Source organism: Asparagus officinalis, chromosome 6, assembly GCF_001876935.1.
Source record: "Asparagus officinalis chromosome 6, Aspof.V1, whole genome shotgun sequence".
In the NCBI taxonomy this organism is placed as follows: Eukaryota; Viridiplantae; Streptophyta; class Magnoliopsida; order Asparagales; family Asparagaceae; genus Asparagus; species Asparagus officinalis.
The window spans coordinates 17,039,035-17,065,107 of record NC_033799.1 but is presented as its reverse complement, the minus strand read 5'-3'; the positions used below and the strand labels follow the sequence as shown (position 1 = coordinate 17,065,107).

The 26,073-nt window shown below is 42.7% G+C and overlaps 1 protein-coding gene across 1 annotated transcript; it reads left to right on the top strand.

Moving 5' to 3' along the window:
* On the top strand, nt 16,921–24,685 carry LOC109845194 (F-box protein SKIP23-like). Its single transcript, XM_020414414.1, has 2 exons — nt 16,921–17,031; nt 23,381–24,685. The coding sequence occupies exon 2, from the start codon at nt 23,389–23,391 to the stop codon at nt 24,499–24,501; it is 1,113 nt and encodes a 370-aa protein (XP_020270003.1). The 5' UTR covers nt 16,921–17,031; nt 23,381–23,388; the 3' UTR covers nt 24,502–24,685.

The following is a 26,073-nucleotide window of genomic DNA, read 5'->3' as shown; positions in this document are numbered from 1 at the left end:
TTGATCACTCGATTTATGGACCTCTCGTTCATTGAAGGAATCGAGAGGGGATTTTGATTATGGTCCTAACTGTAGGAATGTTTGACCAAATGGACAATGGGAGTGGGAGTACAAATCACAATATGAGTGTTGACTTGTACAAATCACTCAGTAGGGGTTCTTAGTGTCAAGTGATAAGGACTTAACACGAAGGGGTTTGATAATTCGTCAAAGATTGTCAGATCAAAATTCCAAGAATTATATCCGGACTCTAACCATGAAAGTGTTGAGTGCACGGACATATCGGAAGTTTGAATGAGTTAAATCAGAAAGAATTTTGGTGATCCCACCGTCAATTAGTCTGATCGGTGGGGGATTTTTGTGATGGAATACTATGAGTCGTTAACAAAAGAGTGTTTGGAAATCACAGTGGGAGTTTAGTATTTATCACTTTATTCATAATGATCGGGTTATCCCTAAGAATATTACATTTAACATTCTTCCAGAAACTTCCCGTTACATGAATTATCCACCCCCAGCTTTCTTTACAAAACTGGGTCCAATGAGGAGTACATTGTCCTCAGTTGTATGTTCGAGTTATCCTTAAGAATATAAGATTCTCTAGGAACTTCCCGAGAAAGAAAGGAAACAGTTTAGACTCATATACATATTGGAGTATTGAAAAGCAGTTTATACTCGTATACTCTTCGGAGTGTTGCCATTCTCATTTGGCTTATCCCAGCGTTATGACGCCGGCTTCGACCAAGGTTTGGATGTTATTTTTAAGAGCAAAACAATCCTTGGTGGGATGAAGGATCCTCCTATGGTACGTACAGTATTTTGGATCCTCAATGTTGTTAGCTTCCTCCTGATTTGTGGTAGGTGGTAGCTTGATCTTATTGTTTAAGGAGGGATTCGAAGATGACTGGAATGTCTTCGTCCTTGAAAGAGTAATCTTTTTGGAGTCTCGGACCCAAAGTCTTTTGCTATCTTCGGGGTTGCTGTTGTGACATCTGGTTAGCATCAACAGCTGTTGCAGGTGCTTTCCCTTTACCATGGGAGGCAAAATTTGAATTCGGAAGATTCGCCGTCGGTTGGCTCTTCTCAGCCTTCTTCCTTCGGAGGAAGCGTTCGGCCCGCTCTCCGCGTATCTTCAGCTCTTTCCAGGTATTGAAGGGTACTACTCCCATAACTTCCAACACGTCAAAGGAGAGGTTGTTGTGACAGGTTTGAAGGATGAAGTCCTCTGTGATCGGATCTCGGCAGTACATTGCCTTATTCCGAAAGCGTTTGACGAAGTCGTCGACCGTCTCGTCGTCTTCTTGCTTCTCATCAAAGAGTGCCCTGATTGACACCTCGACGTCATCGTCAAAGAAGTGAGCGAGGAACAAATTCTCCAGGTCGTCCCAGCTGTTGATGCTTCCAGACTTGAGACGGCGGTACCAATCGAAGGCGGGCCCGCGAAGGGTGCCAACGAATGACCGAACCATCAAGGCTTCATCGCCAGAGATCATACCCAAGTGAGACTTGAAGTAGATTAGATGTTGAGTGGGCGAAGCCTTCCCGTCAAACGGCGTGAAATTAATCAGGTTGAACTTCACCGGATATGGGATCAAATCCCACTCTCTCGGGTAAGGACATGGAATGACGATCCTTTTTACCTCTCGATCAAACATCAAAGTGTTGACTTTTCTCTCGAGATCCTTGTAGGCGTCTACAATTGTCTACGAAGGCCCGTACGAAACTCGAAGCAATGAATGGGCGAATCAAAAAGATTCACCTAATCAGCTCGCGCGCGTCACTCAGCGCACTCACGCCATTCAGTCCGTGCGCGCCGGTCAACGCGCGTACGTCGAATCATCTCGTGCGCGTCAGTCAAACGCGTGCACGTCAAACCAACTCGTGCATGCCGGTCAACGCGTGCATGTCAATCAATTCGTGCGCACCGGTCAACGCGCGCACGTCAATCAGCCCGTGCGCGCCGGTCAACGCGCGCACGTCAATCAACTCGTGCGCGCCGCTCAACGCGTGCACATCAATTAGCTCGTGTGCGCCGGTCAACGCGCGCACGTCAATCAGACCGTGCGCGTCGGTCAGCGCGCGTACGTCGAATCATCTCGTGCGCGTCAGTCAAACGCGTGCACGTCAAACCAACTCGTGCACGCCGGCACAAGTGCAGGTCGGGATCAATCCGACCTACACAAGTGCAGGTCGGATCTGATCCGACCCGCACAAGTGCAGGTCGGATCTGATCCGACCCGCACAAGTGCAGGTCGGATCTGATCCGACCCGCACAAGTGCAGGTCGGATCTGATCCGACCCGCACAAGTGCAGGTCGGATCAATCCGACCTGCACAAGTGCAGGTCGGATCTGATCCGACCCGCGCAAGCACAGGTCGGACTGATCCGACCCGCTCAAGCACAGGTCGGACTAATCCGACCCGCGCAAGCGCAGTACGGAACCCGAAATGCGTTTTGACGGTTTTGATGCTGTATTTTGCAGGATTTATCTGTTCCAGGGGTTTCTATCTGACTTGATATCATCCCCAAACGTGGTTAGGCTGTTGTTAACTGAAGATAGAGCCAAATCACTTGTTCTCATCCAAATAACCGCATTCGGGGTCTATAAATATGAGTCAAAGGCCTCCATTTTTCAGGGGCGATTGATTATCAAGACGAGGAGGTGCTGCCGGATTGTGGAGTCAAAGGAGCACGAATTTCAGCGAGGGTTGAGAGATCTTGGCGAGTTCTTCGGCATAAAGAAGGAGAGTTCGAGAGATCCGACGCCCGTTCCCGTCCGTCCCTTGAGATTAGGCTTGGTCTTAATCTCGAGAAGAGCCCTGATTTCGCTTGGTCGATCTCAGCGCTTCAAATCAAATACTTCCTCGGCGAAGACGAAGCTCTGCCGAATTTTTCATCAACCGGATCCAGATCTAAGGCGGTCCACGGATAAACCCCGGCACAGGCAAAGATCCCACGCATAAACCCCGGCACAGGCAAAGATCCCACGTAAGCAGAAGACCGATAAACGATCTCCCTGCGTTTGTTTGATAAAGTTGTAAACTTGTTTTATTTTCATTGTGTAAGGAGATCTTATAAAAAGATCAACTTTTTTTATTTTATTCGAGTTTATTGTAATGACTAAAGTTGTAATAGATTCGATCGCAATGAATACAACAATTTTTGACGCAAACAAACTGGCGACCACAGTGGGAGCCAACAGCTTCGCTGCCGGAGCTGTCGTGTCGCAACCTCGGATCTGCATCCCGGTTGAAGAAGTGGTCGAATACGAGTTCGACCAACTGAAGTTCGAGGAATATCTGTCGTCCTCCTCCTCCAGATCCTCCGCCTCTCGCAAGCGAAGGAAGATCAACGCCCCCGTTGTTGCGGTAGCTGAACCTTACAACGCCCTTCCGGCCTCCAATGAGTCCGGATCTGCAGATCTGAACTCCTCCTCAATCAAGGAGTTGAGTACAGAAGGCGCGCCTATTTTATCAAAGAGAACTCGTCAAAGGCAGCGCCAACGTTGTGCGCGCCAACTCGCTAAAGCATTGGAGTCAATTGACGGGATCCGTTACGAGGCGGATCTGAAAATTAGGCAACGCCAAACACCCCAACAGCGGACAGATGTCCTCCCCTCCAAACCAATAGCAAATGAATGGATCCAAATAAAAAAGATTCGTTCAACTCTGGAGGAGCGAATTCAAAAGCGCTGCGCGCTTGCGCGCACAAATCCGACCCGCCAATCTGCAGGTCACCCAAATCCGACCCGCCAATCTGCAGGTCACCCAAATCCGACCCGCCAATCTGCAGGTCACCCAAATCCGACCCGCCAATCTGCAGGTCACCCAAATCCGACCCGCCAATCTGCAGGTCACCCAAATCCGACCCGCCAATCTGCAGGTCACCCAAATCCGACCCGCCAATCTGCAGGTCGCCCAAATCCGACCCTCTAAATCGTGGGTCACTTGAATCCGACCCGCCAATCTGCAGGTCACCAAAATCCGACCCGCCAATCTGCAGGTCACCCAAATCTGACCCGCCAATCTGCAGGTCGCCCAAATCCGACCCTCTAAATCGTGGGTCACTTGGGTCCGACCCTCCAATCTGCAGGTCACCAAAATCCGACCCGCCAATCTGCAGGTCACCCAAATCTGACCCGCCAATCTGCAGGTCGCCCAAATCCGACCCTCTAAATCGCGGGTCACTTGGGTCCGACCCTCCAATCTGCAGGTCACCAAAATCCGACCCGCCAATCTGCAGGTCGTCCAAATCCGACCCTCCAAATCGTGGGTCACTTGGGTCCGACCCTCCACTTTGCGGGTCACCCAAATCCGACCCTCCACTTTGCGGGTCACTTGAATCCGACCCTCCAACCTGTCGGTCACTTAAATCTGACCCGCGCCAGAGTCAAGGCAGAAGATGTTCTACACCTGTTTCGTCGATCCCTGTGAGTTCCGTACCTCCGGCGGGGCACCGTGACAACGTGGATTTGTCCCGATTCAAAGTGAGGATAGTCGATCGCCTGGGTCCTTTGCACGAGGATCGAGGCAAAGTTCTGATCGAAGAACGCTTGGGTCCGGTGACTGAACCCCGAGCGACTCGTCGAGCTGGAGGTCGCACACGCCCTCGCAACAATTTCAAGCCTTCTCATAAAGGGAAAACTCCAATTTCCGCCCGCCTGGGGGTGTGTATCCAAAACCAAGAGCCTGTTGAGATCATGCGCTCCCAAAAGCGTAGTTCTAAACACGTGACTCTTAAGAATGCTAATAAAGCGGCAAATCCCCTGAAAGAAACGTATTCATCTGACGATGACAACGTTATACCAGGGGAGTCATGTCAACACACGATAGGTTGCTCCGGTCATCTGATCGATGAGTTGTACTATCGGGCTGGGGGTATGAACGAGTCTCGGAAAAGATATGCCCGAGAAACCAAATCTCACTACCCGTGCGCCGAACTAATCAGGACAATATTATCAGCATGTAGTTGCCCCAAGACCGCTCCGCAGAGGGTCTCGGTATCCGAGAGGATCTCCAACGGAATGACTAAGTCCAAACCAAAACGTCTCCGTAAAAAGAGATCGGTTGTTCAAGGTGACGAACTCCCGGAAGTCACAATAAATATGGCTGATAAGGGAAAGTCGATTCGACCTTCTAGTTCTGACCCTCTCGTATCGCATCGTCTGACTCGGCTACGCGTAGGGACTACTAGACGTAGGGACTACCAAAGAATGCAGAGAGGGTTATCCTCGGACGATGAAGCATCGGATGCTAACTCTGCAGTCGCTTCTGACAATACGGTATCTAGCCCAGGGCAATCCCGCGAAGTGTTTATGATTAACACCGAAGAAGCAGCTAAAATGGTTGAGGATGCTCTAGCCAAGCAGAAGAAAGCATTTAAATTCGAAATAGAAACGGCTATGCACCAGATGAAGGAAGAGCACGACCGACAGATTCAGGCTCTTTCCAATCAAATGGGCGAATCCAGCCGTCGCAACGCTGCTAACCAAGTAGGTAGCGATTCAGATGTGGATGAACGCCTTAATGCTGATAACCCTCTCGTTGACCAAAACGCTGGGGGTGGCCCCACTAAAGACGACAACGCTGGGGGTGGCCCCGTTATTCCTCTTAAGAATCGTCCAAAGCCCGATACGAGCGAGGATGAGAAAATGAAAGATCTCGAGAGTAAAATCAACGCTCTAATGTCTGATCGAGAGGTAAAGAGGACTGGCATTCCATGTCCATACCCAAGAGAGTGGGACACAATAGCATACCCGGCGAAGTTCAACTTGATTAACTTCACGCCGTTTGACGGGAAGGGTTCACCCACTCAACATCTGATCTACTTCAAGTCCCACTTGGGTATGATCTCCGGCAATGAAGCCTTGATGGTTCGGTCATTCGTTGGTACCCTTCGCGGGCCCGCCTTCGATTGGTACCGCCGTCTCAAGCCCGGAAGTATTAACAACTGGGACGATATGGAGAGCTCATTCCTTGGCAGTTTCTTTGATGACGACGATGAGGTATCCATCAGGACACTTTTCGATGAGAAGCAAGAAGATGACGAGACAGTCGACGACTTCGTCAAGCGCTTCCGGAATAAAGCAATGAACTGCCGAGATCCGATCACGGAGGACTTCATCCTCCAGACATGTCATAACAACCTATCTATTGAGATATTAGAAGTTATGGGAGTCGCACCGTCCAACACTTGGAAAGAGTTGAAGACGCGCGGAGAGCGGGCCGAACGCTTCCTCCGAAGGAAGAAAGCCGAGAGGAACCAACCGACGGCGAATCTTCCGAACTCAAACTTTGCCTCCCGTGGTAAAGGAAAGGCACATGCAGCGGTTGTAGACGTTAACCAGACATCGCAACAACAACCCCGAAGGCAGCAAAAGACTTCGGATCCGAGACTCCAAAAAGAGTACTCCTTCAAGGACGAAGATGTTCCAGCTATTTTCGAGTCCCTCCTTGAAAATAACAAGATCAAGCTACCACCTATCCCAGATCAGGAGGAAGCTGATAATACTGCGGATCCGAAGTACTGCGCGTACCACAGGAGGATCCTTCATCCTACCAAGGCTTGTTTCGCTCTTAAGAATAGCATCCAAACCTTGGTTGAAGCCGGCGTTATATCGCTCAATTGAGACGAATGAACACTCCGAAGAGTATACGAGTATAAACTGCTTCTCAAATTACTCCAACAAGTATACGAGTATAAACTGCTTCTTAATACTCCAATAGGTATATGAGTCTAAACTATTTCCTACCGTTGACGGGAAGTTCCTGAAGAATTTTTATATGTAATATTCTTAAGGATAACCCGATCATGTAACCGAATGCAATGATAAACCCAGTTTCGCGAAGAAGCTGGGGGTGGATGATTCACGTAACGGGAAGTTCCCGGAAGAATACTATATGTAATTTTCTTAGGGATAACCCGATAATTACGAACAAGGTGATAAACACTAAACCCCCACTATGATTTGTACTCCCACTCTCACTGTCTACCTGGTCAAACCTTCCTATAGTTAGGACCACAACCAAAGTCCCCTCTCGATTCCTTCCATGAACGAGAGGTCCACTTTCAAATTGAACGATCAAGCCTGTAAAAGGTAAGATCATCTCAAACCTCCCACCGATTCTCGGAGCGGAGATCCCACTCTTAGTTTCATCTTTTCGGATTCTGGGGGTGGAGATCCCACCTTGAGTTTCCTTTCCAACTGGAGATAGAATATAAAATTCTTCCTCTTCAGTGTTGAAAGATAGAATATAAAATTCTTCCTCTTTCGTTTTCGGGTTTGTCTTTACCCTGAGAAAAGACGTAATTCTCAAATCCGCGCACTTTATGCACGGGGGATTTTATCTCGATTCCTAAATAGAGATAAGCCTACGCCTAACACGCGTTGCCGGTTTAGTCTTTCACCGAATGAAAAAGATACCAGAATATAAGTCTGGGGACTTTTATCCCGAATCCTAAGTAGGGATGAGTCAGCGTCTAACAAGCGTTGCCGGGTGCCATATTCCCGTAAGAAATGGCGAAGTCTATGTATTCAAAGTCATAGCACCAAGTCTAAGTGAATTAATTCTCTTAGCGCAACGTTACATGTGAAACGGGTTTTAATAATTCACATGCTAGCCCGATTCAAACGGTAATCGGTAAAGGCACATCAAACCCGTTGAAGGCTGGGGGTTTGCCAAAAATCCTAAGTCTACGCCTAACACGCGTTGCCGGTTTAGTCTTTCACCGAATGAAAAAGATACCAGAATATAAGTCTGGGGACTTTTATCCCGAATCCTAAGTAGGGATGAGTCAACGCCTAATACGCGTTGCCGGATGCCATATTCCCGTAAGAAATGGCGAAGTCTATGTATTCAAAATCATAGCACAAAGTCTAAGAGAAGTAATTCTTTTAGCGCAACGTCACATGTGAGACGGGTTTAAGATTCACATGCTAGCCCGATTCAAACGGTAATCGGTAAAGGCACATCAAACCCGTTGAAGGCTGGGGGTTTGCCAAAAATCCTAAGTCTACGTCTAACACGCGTCGCCGGTTTAGTCTTTTACCGATTGAAAAAGACACTAGAGTCTAAGTCTGGGGAATTTTATCCCGAAACCTAAGAAGGGGTAAGCCAGCGTCTAACACACGTTGCCGGGTGCCATATTCTCGTAAGAAATGGTGAAGTCTATGTATTCAAAATCATAGCACTAAGTCTAAGAGAATTAATTCTCTTAGCACAACGTTACATGCGGAACGGATATAGAATAATCTGCATGCTAGCCCGACTCAGACGGTAGTCGGTAAAGGCTCATCAAACCCGTTGAAGGCTGGGGGTTTGCCAAAAATCCCATAAGTATTATGGTTGATTATTCCATACGTAGTGGTTGATTATTCCATACGGAGTAAGACATCATAATAAATGAGACATAATGAATGAAAAAAAAGACATATTTTCTATTAATAAAATTGAGTTTGCAGGTACAAGAGTTACAATCAATCTACATGAAGTTTGTGACTACAGGCTTGCTGTTCAAGTTTAGTCAATTCCTCTGTATAAGTTCGCTCAAGCTCACACTGCAATGCAACCTTGAAGGATTCCTCGGTGAGGGATAATGTTTTCGCAGCCTCTTGTTGGATCTTGGCTAACTTCTGTTTCGAGAGCTCCAATTTTCCGGATATCACAACTTGTGAACGCTCCAAGTCATCCTTCGCCATCCCCAAGATAGCCAAGGCCTCCATTTGATCCACCCGACTTTGTTGCGTTTGAATCTCAAGTCCAGCCGAAGCCCGAGTGTCGTGCCATGCTTGTAGACGAGATTCCATCCAAATGGCTATGTACGTTGAGCTACCAGCAGTCTTCAACTCTTGTAACCGTCGGAATTCGCGCTCTAGCTGGTCCAAAGCGTCAACATGGCTAATCTGTAACAAAGATCAACAGCACAGTCAGATCAAGAATCAAGATACATGAATCAGAGACTGAAAGGGAAATTGTGAATCTTTAATTGAAATTCTACAAAATGGAATTTTCCAATTAAGGGTCCAGTTAAACCTATACGACATTCTCGGTTCAAGTTAAAGGAAGATCAAATATATAAGCCAAGCAAATCAAGCGCCTCTCGCATAGTTCACATGCGCAATTGAGCATGAAAATCCAAGGGAAAATCAAGTTAAGTGTCGCGGAGTCAAATATGAGGCCTCGATCATGTCAACATACAGACTCACAAGTTCAACCATATGCAAGAGTTCAACCACATGTATAAATTCAAGGCATATAAAGTTCTCGACTATACACAAGTTTGGATTCAAGGAGTACAAGAGTTCAACCATACACGAGAGTTCGACCATATACAAGTTTGAGTTCAAGTCAAGTCCCGTCCTCACACATGTACAAACTCAAGGCGTATAAGGTTCTCAACCACATACAAGTACGAATTCGAGTCATTCGACTACAAGCCAAATTCAGAAACGAATCATTAGACCACATACGAGTTCGGATTCAAGTCATGCACAAAGTCAATTATATACAAGTGCTTGGCTATGTACAAAGTTTGAATTCAATCATACACATGAGTTCAATTATATACGAGTTCGAATTCAATCGTATACCATGTTCGACACGTGCAACCAAGTTCAGGGAATTCTCATTCAAATATATGCACAGGTCCAGTCAAGAAATTTCGGCCATGAACAGTAAAATTCGGCCAACAATGAGTTTTAGCTACCAATTTCAATTCTTGGCACAAATTAAAGAGTCAAACTCAAAAGAAAAATCAGCCACCATCAATATCCAAGACCAAATTTCGGTTCTTCCCAAGAATTCAAGAATTATGATTTCAATTATTAAGTCACGCACACAACCAAAGCCAAAATTCGGCTATTACCCAAAGTACAACCAAATGTCAGTTCTCTTCCCCCCAAATTTCAGAAATTAGGGCTTCAATCATCAAAACCCATGGGTTCAAAATCAAGAAATCAAAACTGAAATCAAAGCCATGATGAGAAGCTTACCCGAATTTCAAGAAGGTTGGAGCTTGAAGAAGAAGAAAGCCTCAAAATCCCAAACCCTAGCTCTTGGATTCGGTTGAAACTGAAGAGCTGGAAGATCTCTTAAAGGGGAAGAACTCCTCAAGGAAAAAGAACTCTTGAGGGAGAAGAATTCTTGAATGAGTAGAGTTTAGAAGAGCTTTCAGAGGACTGGAACTTGAAGAAGAAACCAGACATTTTCTTTTGAGGAAGAAGACCTGGAACCGAACGAGTGAGGAAGAAAGAAGGAATGGGGTTTTTACCCCCTTCGCCTAAGTTTCCGACCCGCGTTCCGCGGGTCGGACCTGTGTCCGACCCGCGTGCTCGCGGGTCGGATCAATTCGACCCGCGATCACGCGGGTCGGATTCATCTGACCTGCGTGAACGCGGGTCAGACCCAGCTCAGTGTCTGTTTTGCCGTATTTTCGTCCGTTTTCGTCCATTTTCGAAATTTTTGGAGTTTAACCTCATCTCCCGGACAATTTTACGGTGTTTTTGCTCATATTTGGAACGTTCAGAGTTCAATTTTATTTCCCGGATAATTGAGCGGCATTTTCAGTCAGATTTGGAATTTTCGGAGTTCAATCCCGTCTCCCAGATAATTTCGAGATATTTTCGTCTATTTTCAGAATACTCGAGACCCAATTTTATATTTTGGGTGATTTCGTGATATTTTCGCCTATTATCGGAATATTCAAATCCAAACTCCAATTGGCGACCACGAGTCTAAACTGTTTCCCACTTTTGACGGGAAGTTCCTGGAGGATATTACATATAATAATTCTTAAGGATAACCTGGCAACCTCCGGCGGGTACACGAGGTTAAACTGATTCCCGAAACTCCCAGGAGGACACGAGTATAAACTGGTTCTCCTCAGGTTAACGCGAAACCCTAAGGTCAACGCCGGACAACGCGTAACCCTAGGTCAACGCCTGTCAACGCGTTGCAATTGATCCAAAAGTCAACTCAATGACATATCAACAAAAAATCCACTCACCAATTCCGGTTCAAGGCTTCAATAATGGTCAGACGATAAACGCAGTACCGAGAAAATCTTAGCTATTCGACAAAATACAGAATACGCTAAAATATGGAGAAGTCAAGAATCGAAACCATCTGTAGGTCCTTTAACACCGACTGAAGGTGGGGATCCATCATATCCAAAGTATTTCGGACTCCTCTATAAAAGAATGAGGCTGGAACACTTTGGAGGGGGTATCTGTAGGCGTCTACAATTGTCTACGAAGGCCCGTACGAAACTCGAAGCAATGAATGGGCGAATCAAAATGATTCACCTAATCAGCTCGCGCGCGTCACTCAGCGCACTCACGCCATTCAGTCCGTGCGCGCCGGTCAACGCGCGTACGTCGAATCATCTCGTGCGCGTCAGTCAAACGCGTGCACGTCAAACCAACTCGTGCACGCCGGTCAACGCGTGCACGTCAATCAATTCGTGCGCACCGGTCAACGCGCGCACGTCAATCAGCCCGTGCGCGCCGCTCAACGCGTGCACATCAATTAGCTCGTGTGCGCCGGTCAACGCGTGCACGTCAATCAGACCGTGCGCGTCGGTCAGCGCGCGTACGTCGAATCATCTCGTGCGCGTCAGTCAAACGCGTGCACGTCAAACCAACTCGTGCACGCCGGTCAACACGTGCACGTCAATCAACTCGTGCGCGCCGGTCAACGCGTGCACGTCAATCAGCCCGCGCGCATCGATCAGCACGCGTATATTAACCAACGCGCGTATATTAACTAAAGCGTGTTCGACGATCGGTCTTGCGGCAAAGCATACGAGTCAACAAATCAACCAAACACGCGAAAAGAGAAAATCTCAGAAGAAAGGGAACATAAAAGAATGAGTCGGCAAAACTGCGCGAGCGCAGGACGGAATAAACCGACCCGCGCAAGCGCGGGACGGATCAATCTGACCTGCACAAGTGCAGGTCGGATCAATCCGACCGGCACAAGTGCAGGTCGGATCAATGCGACCTACACAAGTGCAGGTCGGATCTGATCCGACCCGCACAAGTGCAGGTCGGATCAATCCGACCCGCACAAGTGCAGGTCGGATCTGATCTGACCCGCGCAAGCGCAGGTCGGACTGATCCGACCCGCGCAAGCGCAGTACGGAACCCGAAATGCGTTTTGACGGTTTTGATGCTGTATTTTGCAGGATTTATCTGTTCCAGGGGTTTCTATCTGACTTGATATCATCCCCAAACGTGGTTAGGCTGTTGTTAACTGAAGATAGAGCCAAATCACTTGTTCTCATCCAAATAACCGCTTCCAAAGCCCTATAAATACAAGCCTAGGGCCTCCTTTTAGCGGGGGCGATTGATTATCAATACGAGGAGGTGCTGCCGGATTGTGGAGTCAAAGGAGCACGAATTTCAGCGAGGGTTGAGAGATCTTGGCGAGTTCTTCGGCATAAAGAAGGAGAGTTCGAGAGATCCGACGCCCGTTCCCGTCCGTCCCTTGAGATTAGGCTTGGTCTTAATCTCGAGAAGAGCCCTGATTTCGCTTGGTCGATCTCAGCGCTTCAAATCAAATACTTCCTCGGCGAAGACGAAGCTCTGCCGAATTTTCCATCAACCGGATCCAGATCTAAGGCGGTCCACGGATAAACCCCGGCACAGGCAAAGATCCCACGCAAGCAGAAGACCGATAAACGATCTCCCTACGTTTGTTTGATAAAGTTGTAAACTTGTTTTATTTTCATTGTGTAAGGAGATCTTATAAAAAGATCAACTTTTTTTATTTTATTCGAGTTTATTGTAATGACTAAAGTTGTAATAGATTCGATCGCAATGAATACAACAATTTTCGACGCAAACAATCCTTAATCTTTTCATCCTCGTCTGTATCATGCTTCGGACGATTTGTGAGAGGAACAACGGGGCCACCCCCGGTGTTGTCATCATTAGCAGGACCACCCCCAATGTTATTGTCTTCAGTGGGACTACCCCCAGTGTTCTGATCAACGGGATTGTTCTCAGCATTGAGGCGTTCATCCACATCTGAATCACTACCTGCTTGGTTAGCAATGTTGCGACGGCTGGATTCGCCAATTTGATTCGACAAAGCTCGGATTTGTTGATCATGTTCTTCCCTCATCCGCCGCATAGTTGTTTCCATTTCGAACTTGAAGTACTCTTTTTGCTTGGCCAAGGCATCCTCAACTATTTTGGCTACTTTCTTGGTGTTAATCATAAACACTTTGCAGGATTTATCCCGGACTGGATACCGTATTATCAGAAGCGATTGCCGAGTTAGCATCCGATGCTTCATCATCTGAGGATAACCCTCTCTGCATTCTCTGATAATCCCTTTGTCTAATAGTTCCTGATCGTAACCGGGTTAGACGATGCGATACAAGCGGGTCAGAGCTAGAAGATCGAATCGATTTTCCCTTATCAACCATATTGATGGTAACCTTTGGGGGTTCGTCACCTTGAACGACTGATCGTTTCTTACTTCCCTTATCAACCATATTGATGGTAACCTTTGGGGGTTCGTCACCTTGAACGACTGATCGTTTCTTACAAAGACGCTTTAGATTGGACTTAGTATTTCCGTTGGAGATCCTCTCAAATACCGAGATCCTCTACGGAGCGATCTTGGGGCAGCTACACGCTGATAATACTATCCTAATTAACTTGGCGCACGGGCAGTGAGACTTTGCTTCTCGGGTATATCTCTTCCGAGACTTGTTCATACCCCCAGCCCGATAGTACAACTCATCGGTCAGATGACCGGAGTAACCTATCGTGTGTTGACATGACTCCCCTAGTATAACGTTGTTATCGTCAGATGAATACGTTTCTTTCAGGGGATTTGCCGCTTTATTAGCATTCTCAAGAGTCACGCGTTTAGAGTCACGCATTTGTGATCGTGAACTCTTGACAGGCTCTTGGAGTTTAATTCACCGTCCGAGGCAGTCAATTACAGAAGTTTTCCGTGTGCGACCCCCAGCTCGAGTAATTGCTCGGGATTCAGTCACCCGATCCAAGCGTTCTTTGACCGGGGCTTTGCCTCGACCCGTGTGCGAAGGAACAAGCCGATCCGCGATCTTCATCTTGAAATGGGACAAGTCCATGCTGTCACGGTGTTCCATCGGAGGTGCGGAACTCGAAAGGATCGACGAAACATGTGCATAACGTCTTCTGTCTTTATCCTGGCGCGGGTCAAACTTGAGTGACCCGCTGGTTGGAGGGTCGGATCCAGGTGACCCGTAATTTGGAGGGTCGGATCCAAGTGACCCGCGAAGTGGAGGGTCGGACCCAAGAGACCCGCGAAGTGGAGGGTCGGATGTGAGTGACCCGCTTTCGACTTTGGCCTCCAAACTTGGTGCAGTTTTTGTGGCTTCTTTTTTACTTCTTTCCTCTGCAACCTTTGAGCCTTTTGCGCAAGAATTTGCACGTGCACAAACAGTGCACGACGCTTTTTGATCCACTCTTCAAGAGTTGAACGGGTCCTTTTGACTTGTACCCATTCACTTGTTGATGATTTGGAGGAGAGGGCATTTGTCCGCTATTGGGGTGCTTGGCGTTGCCTAATTTTTAGACCCGCCTCGTAACAGATCACGTCAATTGACTCCAAAACCCTAGCGAGTTGGCATGCAAGGCGTTGGCGCTGCCTTTGGCGAGCTCTCTTCGATAAAGTGGGCGCGCCTTCTGTACTCAACTCCTTGATTGAGGAGGAGTTCATATCTGCAGATCCGGACTCGTTGGAGGCCGGAAAGGCGTTGCAAGGTTCAGCTACCACAGCAACGGGGTCTTGATCTTCCTGGGATTGCGAGAGGCGGAGGATCTGGAGGAGGAGGACGATAGATATTCCTCGAACTTCAGTTGGTCGAACTCGTATTCGACCACTTCTTCAACCACGATGCAGATCCAAGGTTGCAACACGACAGCTCCGGCAGCGAAGCTGTTGGCTCCCACTGTGGTCGCCAGTTTGTTTACGTCGAAAATTGATGTATTCATTACGGTATTCATTACAACTTCAGTCGTTACAATGAAAACAAAAATATAGTCTTTTTATAAGACTTTTACACAATGAAAATGAAAAAAAATACAATTCTCGTCAAACAAACGCAGAGATCGTTTATCGGTCTTCTGCTTGCGTTTACCTGTGCCGGGGTTTATCCGTGGACCGCCTTTGATCTGGATCCAGTTGATGGAAAATTCAAACAGAGCTCCTACCTCACCAAGGGGGTATTTGCTTGAAGCGCTGAGATCGACCAAGCGAAATCAGGGCTCTTCTCGAGATTAAGACCAAGCCTAATCTTAAGAAACGGACGTGTAGGGCTTCGAATCCTTCGAATGACTCCGCTTCAATGCTGAAGTTCGCCGGGATCTCGTTGACCTTCGCTGAAATTTGTGCTCCTTTGACTCCTCAATCCGGCAGCACCTCCTCGTCTTGATAATTAATCCCCCCTTAAAATAAGCCCCCGAGCTCGTATTTATAGGCTTCGGTTGGGGGGGGTTTTGGATGAGAATCAATGATTCGTCCATATCTTCAGTTAATAACTGATTAACCATGTTAGGGGATGATATCAAGTCAGTTAGGAACCTCAAGAACGACCAAATCTCGAGAAAAACCGTCAAAAACCGAACTGAGGTCGAAACAGCACGCGCGGGACAAATCTGACCCGCGCTTGTGCGGGTCGGATCGGATCCGCCCCGTGGTTACTGTAGTGCGGATCAGATTACTGTAGCACGGGTTGGATTACTGTAGCGGGTCGGAACTGTAGCACATCGGATTTGAGACATCTTTGGTATTTTGGCCTTAACTCTTTCGTATGACCTCCGATTAAGCTGATTCAAGATGCGTTGGAAAGCTGACGAAGAGATCTATAACTTTTATGTTTTGAACTTTTTTAGATTCAAATCATAGCATTGTCTAAATACCTCTTCATTTTACGGTCCACTTTGAGGTGTTCGACACTTTCTGACTTCTCCGAACTTGTATTGCGTATTTCATCATTCCGGTGACTTTGAGGTGTTCGACACTTTCTGACTTCTCCGAACTTGTATTGCGTATTTCATCATTCCGGTGACTTGTACACTCCAATGACTCACTTTGTATATTCGTTTGTATTGCGTATTTCATCATTCCGGTGACTTGTACACTCCAATGACTCACTTTGTATATTCGTTAGCTTTTACGGGGCCAGATAATCCTTTCCTGACTTGGATGATGACGTTTATCGTCTCCATTTCGTCCCGAGCTGTGTGTAGGAACATATAGGTATTTTTATACGCCTACACTTTCATGGTTAAAACTCTGGTACTTGATGCAGGTTGCTTATGTGTAACGCTAAAGAGATTACTATCAGTAGGATAATAACCCGTGCAAATTGAAAAGTTGATGCCTAATGAAACGACGGTTGGTTCTCATAGGATTACCGAATGAAAACTCAAGATGGATTCGAGCCGTATTTTTAGTGACTATGAGGGTGAAATTAGTTAATAGAGATTTTTTTTTTAAATTTGTGACTGATTAATAACGTCACTTCTCCGTTTGTGCTTACCGTGGAAGAACATTCTGTTGCTTGGGTTATCTAGAAAATTTAAAATCGGTGCGAGTCCACATGGAAAATGATGTTATCGATCATTTGTTTGGATTTTTTTAATAATAACAAAAAATGTTTGAGGTTTTTAGGTCATTTTCTAAATGTAGTTTCCTCCAGTTTGATAGGAGCCTACGCAGTACGCACCATCATGTAACCCAACAAAGTTAAAAAAAAAAAAAAGGAATCACTTTATTTTAGCAGGCCTAGGCCTTGTAACTAAACTAGGCTTTTAAACTTTGGATTGAATAGGGGGAGTTCGAACCAGAGATCAGCACTACCCAAATACTCTCACGTGACATAAACACGTGTTCAAATTCTGTGAGTGGTCCTATCGTCGTCGCCCTAGATCGGGGAATTGGGAATCCCTTATTTACCCCCCTCCCCCCGGTCTTTCGTTCTCTCCCACGAAACTCTTGATCGGAACAACGCAGGATCGTCCATTTAATTGTGAGTAATTCTTTTGTTATTTAATTTCGATTTTCCATCTTATTGTTCTCTGAATTCTATTTTGATGGTAGAGATTTTGTAAGTTGCAACCGCTGATCTGAAAAAGTTTATCCTTTTCTTTTCCCCTTATTTGATAGTTTCTAAATGGAGGAATTTTGGAAATAGAACATTTTAAATATTTATTTACAATTTTCGACCCAGTCCTAACTTAATTAGCGTTTTCGAAATTGGTGAATAAAACCTCGGGGTTGGCCAATCCCGTGAAGTTTTAATTAGTAATTTCGAGCTAATTTCTTGAAACTAGGTCGAAATTGCTAATAAATGTCGAAAAAGGTTGATTTTATAAATTGTAAATAAATGTCGAAAAGGTCGATTTTAAAAATCTCTCCTTTCTAAATTTTGTGAATTAGATAGATTACTTTCTTTGTTCTTAGAAAATCATCTCTTTTCTTAATAGCAAGCATGATTTATTTAAAGTTATCTAGTTATATTTGTAAGTAAGAGAAATATAGAATTCCAATTGGGAGGAATTTTTCGTTTTGGACAGCAAGAAATTCGGATCTCAAGAATTGGGTTTGGAGGCTCTTTATTTTGTAGAACATTGTAGGATATAGCAACTTTATTGTGATCTTAGTGAAAAAATTGAAGGAATGAGTAACCAGCCTAGGGAAAACGTCAGAGTTTACTGCCCCTTAAGAGGTACCTGTCAATCTCATGCGATCACTTAAGGCAAGGTTAGGGGCGGATCCAAAATTTGGTCGTGGATTGGCAACTCAAAACAGAAGAGTTTTCACGGATTGAATTACAAAAGTAGAGAATGGTTGGGGGGGGGGGGGGGTTCAGATTTTGGAGATTATAACAGACTTGGAATCTAACGGATTAGGTAGTGGGTAAATGGATTCGTTTTCGCCCCGTTTAGGTGTTTATTTTCAAAAGACTAAGGGGTTGGGTGTCAACAATATCAAATAATGTCAGGGAAAATTGATAATTTTGGGCCTAATACTAGATATATTTCTTAGGGGGATCAATGGTTGCAGTTAAACCCACTGCCCTCGCTTTAGATATATGAGGAAGGAAGAAAACTAGAGACATAAAGAAGAGAAACAATAAGTTTTGCCTTATCCATCTAAGGACTATTTTATTGAAAAGAAATTCCCCCCTTAGACCCTTATATAAGTTTACGTTATTTCATGTTTCCCTTGTTTATAGGAAAAAGATATCTGATTTCTTATTTAGTTTGTTAGTTACTTACCTTGGTATTTGGTTTGTTAGTTATTTATCTACAATCCTTTTAAAGCAAGTAAATATCAAATGAAAAAAAATTATATATGGGCATGAATTTTAGTAAATAAAATGTTAATATTTGGATTATAGGAATAGAAATCACTCATTATTGCAAATATATTGAATATATTGAATAAAAGAAAGTAAAACAACAATTTTATCAGCCTCAGGGAAAGCGTGAAAGCCATTACACATTCGGCGATCTCGTGCGATCAGTCCTTAACAGTACGATCTCTTCTCTACCATATCCCAAGCATGAATGACCACACTGAGGAGGTGACCCGGAGTATGCCCACTAGATAATAATAATAATAATTGTGAAAGTTTTGATGGAAAGGAAGTGAGCAGAGAAAGGAAACATGTGTTTTTCTACTTTGTTTTTGTTATCCTTCTGAACGCTACTTTTATACAAGAAATGTGCCCCTTTTAGATAACAAAATTAGAGTATTTTACGTTATATTATGTTTTCCATGTTCCTTAGAACTAGGAAAATTAAAAATTTTAATAAATAGGATTTCTTATTTAATTTGTTAGTTAGATTGATCTTTGGCTTATTAGCTATTTATTCAGCAATTAATTCCACAAGCTCATCATCGCGATATGCAACAAAAATAATCTATCGAGCAATTAAATATAGATTTGATTATTTGAGGTGGGTTATAAATAGCAACATAATTACACAAACAATTTGACCAATTTGGAGCAATAATGAGATGTAAATCAATAAAGAAACTCTTAATCAATATGTCACATTAGATTTTGTACAATTTGAACGTAATTTAGGGTCTGTTTGGTACATTTCCAAAAAAAAAAAGAAAACAGAAAACTAGTTTGAAAACCATTTTTGGACATTTCAGAGGGTTTCCCCATTTGACTTATTTAGTTTGTTTCACATTGAAATCATAGGCTGGAAAACAAGGACTTCCATTTCTTGGGTTTGTTTTAATATCCAAAAATTAAGAAATACAATGAGTTTTTTAATTAAATATTCAGTGACGTGACATTAAATAATACCCTTTACTTTCAGCCATCGTTTCAATAGTGCTTTAAGCAATATTAAATTCATTGACGGGACATTTCTCACCTATTTCAGACCCATAAGTTCTGAAATAGGTTTTCTCCAAATTTTGACGTGGCATCCGATTTCATCCCCCCTTTTCTTTAAATCACCCAGCGAAGCAAATGTTGGAATTGGAAATATCTTAAAACCAAAATCCTATGTGGCTAAGGGGTCGGATTTCAAATCGCCTATTTCTCTCTTTATTTGCGCAAACAAACATCCCCTTAGCAGGACTATGGTCCAATAAAGGAACTCTTAATCATTTGACAAAAGGTCTAGCCAGGACTATGGTCCAATATTCAACCAAAGGCATGATATTGAGCCTAAATGAATAGGAAGTCAGGCCTCGAATGTGGGAACCCTACTTCTATGATAAGTGATCCCTTGAAGGAACTTCAAAGGGTAGAAACAAGGTAGACTTATATATCTATTAGAGAGTACTCATATTTATAAATGCGGAATTTGATTCCGCATTGGTGTTGTACACTCCAAAATCTCATCTTAAGGTAGAGTTGCTCCATGGAGAGATCAGTTCAAGTTATGTAACTATTAATGAATTTGGGACATAGAGCCATCTCTCTACAGTCTTTTCTATTCTTAGAGGTAAGGTTTTAAATGTCGGATGTCGGGTCATGTCGGACGGCTAAAATCCATGTCGGATAGCGGTAATCGGGGATATATCGGGGAACATGGATTTAATATCGGATTGCCATATCGAGTGGTGCCCATGTGTATAACATCATGTTCTAAATGTAATCTAAGCATTCCTAAATTTAATATAAGCATACTTTATAAATTCTAAAGGTGGTGCCAGCAATGAGTTGATTCTGACGTCGCAAGGAGGCAGTGTCGACGACGGGACGTCGCAGGGAGGTAGTGCCAGGGCTCTTCTTATTCTTCTTCGTTTGCTCGGGGTCCTTCGAATGAGTTACCGACTACCCTCTTTCCTTTATCCCGACGACGGGATACCCTGTCGCCCTCGAATTCGGTTGGGATTCGAATTTAGGGGTGCAATGGGAGATGGACGACGGAGGTCCGAGATGGAGGTGGGGGAAGGACGTCGTCATTCACGAAAGGAGAGATCGGTTCTTAAGTCCACTGTAGCCCTCATATTTTTTTTTCTTTCTATCGGGTTCATAAGAAATTCTTAACCATGAGAACGGGTCAAACGAACTTGGGTTTTTATCACTAAATTCAAACCCGGTAACAAAAAACAGATCTAAAAAAGATCATATCGGCCGCTTTTTCAAGGCTGAAAAATCTGTCTATATGTCAAATATGGCCCCGAAAACTAACATACGAGTTGAAAACGCCCATGTCGTGTCGCTCAAGCCCTCAAACCGACATGTCGGCCGATATGTCGGACATGTCGGCCGACATTTAAAACCTTGCTTAGAGGTTCTACGTACATGAGAATTACCGTGTGGTCGTGGTTGTGGAAGTTTGGACTATTAAGTGTTGGATAATGCACATCCAAATTTAGTTGATAAACCTGATATTCAAAAGAGTAAGCGTTCTATGTATATTTGTTATTTTAGGTATAGGATTTCAGTTTAAGGCCTTATGTTCATTATGATTTCCTTATAATAATAAATGTTACTAAATGTAGATTCAAGTCTAGAAGTCATTTACATTAATGCATGGAATTTGTGCCCAGCGAATCTGCATCGTTGAACGTTGACTCTAAAGCACGTTCTTACAAGCCAAAGCACACCAATTTTGGGGTGAAGCCGATCGGTGTTTTGACGCCTTCATCCACTCACCCACAATTTTAACGGTTTCGAAATGAATAGAACTTTTGCACCGGGCTCAAACGAAGGAAAAACAGAACGGTTCCACCCAAAATTGATGTTTGTTGGATTAAGAATGTTACGATCAAGTTCAACGGGAATTGATCCGTTAAACACCTTAGGAAAACAATTGCCATATATATATATAATTATATTATTATATATATATTATATATATCATAGAGAGAGAGAGAAGAGAGAAGAGAGAGAGAGAGAGAAGAGAGATTCTAACAACTTAGTTGATGTTCACACAAATTGCCTAACCACGTCATTTATTTAATATTAAAAAAAAATTATATCATGCAAGGATCCCCTAGGCGATATGAGTGGCTAAAAGTTTGGTGATTAACTTTTTGCTATCCACTTAAGTTTAACAATGTTTTGCTATATATATATATATAATATAGTATATCATATATATATTATATAGTATATATATATATATGGAGGACCTTGTAATGAAACACAAACTTTTGTACTTGGTAGGTGGTTCATTCTCATCCGCTCATTCAAATAGGGAACCATATTCAGATGTGTTGGAGACTGGATGAGAATGAAACTCTCACTATCAAGCACAAAATTTGTGCTTGGTACCAAGTTTTGCTCTATATATATATAATTATTGCGAGATCTTACTTAGTCTCACCTCCCATACGTGGTCATGCACGCCTGAGATCTGGTAGATAAGGAATCATACTATTGAGGAGCATCTAGCCTTGTCTGATTGCTCGAAATCAGTGGATTTATATATGTGTGTGCGCGTGCGCGTGCGCCCGTATATATAAATTCTATGTTCATTTTCTTTCCCGTCAAAACTTTCTACATTATTATAATTATTTTGCGATCTTACCCCCTATGTGGTCGTGCACGCCTGAGATCTGGTATAGAAGGGACCATACTGCTGAGGGGCATCTAGCCTTGTTTGATTGCTCGAGATCAGTGGATATATCTTTAAGAAAGTGGTTCTCACATTTTCGCTGAGGCCAACAAAAGTTTTTCTTTAATTTTTTATTCAATAGAATTGCAATAATTCGTGAATTCTAGTCCTACATATCTCTCAAGGATCAAGTCACTTTCTCAACATGATATATTATGTTATCATAGCCAAAATCCTAGCTCTGTTTCCCAACGAATAAGCACTCTCCATTGAACTCTGGACCTCTTCTTCGAATGCTTGCTAATTTCTATGCTTCACCAACGAATAAGCACTCTCCATTGAACTCTGGACCTCTTCTTCGAATGCTTGCTAATTTCTATGCTTCATAGCCTTGATCTACCTTTAAATTGAGAATTTATTGTCACCCTTGTGACATAGTATTCTAATAATTATGTATAATCTCTACTGGTTTATATTATGGAAAGGGGATATTATTCGCCAAAGAGCAAGCAAATCCCTTTTGTATGTGAAAGATACTCTTCACTAGATCCCTGGACGAGGTTTGGTTACACCATTGTATATGCCATAAATATGTAAACCTATATTAACCAGAGGAAATATGTCCCAAACCTAACCTGATTCAAGTTGAACACGTCTTTTAACTATGAAAACCTTAACATCTTTTGGTTGTCAGATTTCCTAGTTGTCTGAGGTGTTGATCCTTTCTTATTTGAGAGTATGAGAGCAGTTAGTATTGTAGAGAAATTAGAGAACTTTATATAGTTCCACATTGGAAGATCATATAACTGTATTTTTTTCTTTTTTTTCCGTATCAATAAAATCTAACTACATATCTGTAGGATCAAGTCACCTTTGTCAGCATAGCATGATATGTTATGTTTCCACATCCAAGATCCTAAACCCAACTCAGGTCCCTCTTTTAGATTGCTGCCTATTTCTATGCTTTATAGCCTTGATCGGACTTTAGATTGAGAATTTATTGAAACATTTCTAATTTAGTCTTCAAATTATTGTGTTTGAGATTTATTATTTTGTGTGGTGGCAAGTGTGATATATTCACCAAGGAGAAATCAAATCCCTCGTGTATGCGAGAAGTTCTTTTTGCTTGATAACATATGAGTTTCAGATAACTATCATATACGTCATACATATATGAACCAATGACAATTCATCTCAAAATTAACCATAATTGAGTTGGAACTCATCATTAATTTTGTATGAGATATACTTTAAGTGATTGTTTAGCCACATGTAGTTCGGTTTTTTCTATTTGATATTAGTTCTTATTCTTTGCCTCTCATGTTTTGTTATTTTCAGGAAGATAAATGGATTTATGGGCTAATCTTAATAGAGATCTCTTACAGCTAATTGCTGAAAAGATAACTTGTCACACAGATGTTCTTCGCTTTGGTGCCACATGTAAACAATGGCGTTCTATTGTTACAAACAGCCTTCACTTTCTTCCTCCAAACCTCCCCATATCCTTATGTCTCCCAATTCAAAAACCCCTTCCATTGCTAATGCAGTGTCCTATTGAGGATAAATTGGGAAGCATCAATTTCCTTTCAGTTTCTGATATGAAAAGTTATGGTAAATTCCTTGTGCCAGAACTAAATAACAAGGTGATTGCTGGATCCTCTAATGGTTGGTTGCTCACAGTTGAGCTGAATAGTCAAGAAATTAAGCTCTTAAATCCTTTAACAAGGAATCAAATTCCCCTTCCATCCCTATCCACGCTTGAAAACCCTGAAGGTGAAGATTTTGGATTCATACTGAAAGCCATAATATCGTCCAATGCAAACAAGAGAAACTTGGGTGATGACTGCATTGTTATGGCAATCATCTCAGAATTGTCGATCCTATCTTTCTGTAGGCCAGGAGATGACAAGTGGACTTATGTCAATCAATATACGTTCAATCTCTATGATGTCATACCATACAAGGGTCAGTTCTTTGCTATTAATGAAACTGGGACGACAGTTGCTTATGATGTCTCAAATGATGATGTTAAAATGAAACTCATTGCAAAGGGAGATTACAGTCCTAGGAGGAGATATTTAGTCGAATCAACATCAGGAGAGTTGCTTCATGTTGAAAGAGTTTTAGATGAACAGACTGAAACTTTTACTACAAACTTTATTGTATACAAGCTTGAATCTAGAGAAGGATTACTTGAATGCGAGCTCTGTTGGGTTGAGTCGGAGAGCTTAGGAGATCAAGCATTGTTCTTGGGACTCAATTGCTCGCTTTCATTGCCCGCACAATCTTTTCGAGGATGCAAAAGCAATTGCATTTACTTTACGGATGATATTGAGTATTTAGATTCTTCGTACGACATGGGTGTGTATGATTTAGAAGATAGAAAGATTCAAATGTTCGGGGACATGGACAAGTGTTTCTCTTTTCCACCGATTTGGATTTCTCCAAATCCTTGGTAGGGGCTCAATAATCCATTTTTGTATTACAGAATGTCTTTCCTTCGCTTGATTGATATTGCTTGATGTTTTCTGTCTCTGTTGAATAATATTAGCTGGAAAAAGTGTGAAATAATTCAGTGTCAATCTCCAAGTTTGTTTTTGTTTTTAAGTATATTGTTAATATTTGGAGGGTACTACTTGCACACGGGAAGTGTCATTTGAACAATTGTTTCGTATACATTCTCTTAAGTACTTTATATGACAGAGACTACATGCAAAAGCCACTATTTTAAATTACTGGATATGGATTTTATGCAAATAATAATAACATTAATAAATTATGATGCCATTTGTTGAACATTACCCTTTTTGAGCAGATGTAGAAGAGCAGACTCAGTTGTAAAATGCTGAGAATTATTTGGAGGCATGAGTAACGTTTTATGTTAGGTTAACAGCTTCTCGTTCTTACAGTACTGAGAAACGAGGAGGCGAAAATGCCCGGAAGGATGAAAGCAATTAATTCTCTTTCAAAAAACTCTGAGCAGAAGGGAAACATATATGCTTAGAAATTAGGATTTTTGACGTGAAATCGATAAATTTAAGAAAAATATTTTGGGTTTTATCAATATTGGTCCCTTACATCTTTCATATTCTTCCAAAATATTGAAATTGCTATTTGGTCTGCCATTTCGTAGGCTTCTTTGAAATTAACCCATCACATCATTGAAATTGCTATAAGATACCTCTATTCTCATAAAAATTAATCTTTCTAACTGTTATTCCTACTGTTAGTTAGAAAAGAGTGTAGTAATCAATATTTAGCTTGGATCACACGTGGACAAGGATTGAGCACTTTTCTAGCCAAAGAATCTTTTTGAGTACAAAGGAAAAAAAAATATTCCGTTTAAAATTAGGATTTTTTTTTGTCTTATTGTCACCGTTCTATGTTAAAAAATACCGTATCATCGTCGGAATGAACAAAATATATTAATTTTGTACTTTTGCCAAATAAAAAGTAATAGGTAAATTGCTTGTTTTTTGAGTTTTAATAGTTATCGTCAAGATAGTGCTTTTTGAAATTAAGAGGGTCTAGCCAAGTTGATAAGCTGCATTTGAGTAGTACTCTAATGTCTCATGTTCCATTCTCCTAAAGAGCCCCAACATGAATTTAATTTCCTAATTTTTAGAAATATATAACCTTAAATTATGGATATTTATAAAAATATCTCTTAAATCTTAATATTTGCAAAACTATACCTCGAATCATCAACTTTGTGAAAAATGCCCCAAAAATCAACAAATCAACTTGGTTCTGAAAAATTAACTATTTTGTTATTACATTACGATTATAAATTAGTTTATCAAAGTTAATGATTAATTGTTGTGAGGGTAATTATTTACAAAATTGATGATTTGAGAGTATATTTGCAAACAGCAAGATTTAGAGGGTGTTTTTGCAAATAACCATACGTAAGGGGCATATATGCAAATAACCAAAAGAAAGGGGGCCGAGCTCTGATTCCTGTTCACTATAAGTTGACCGGAATCTTTCCCAAAACACGAAAGGCGAGCTCCACCCGATTGCACTTCAAA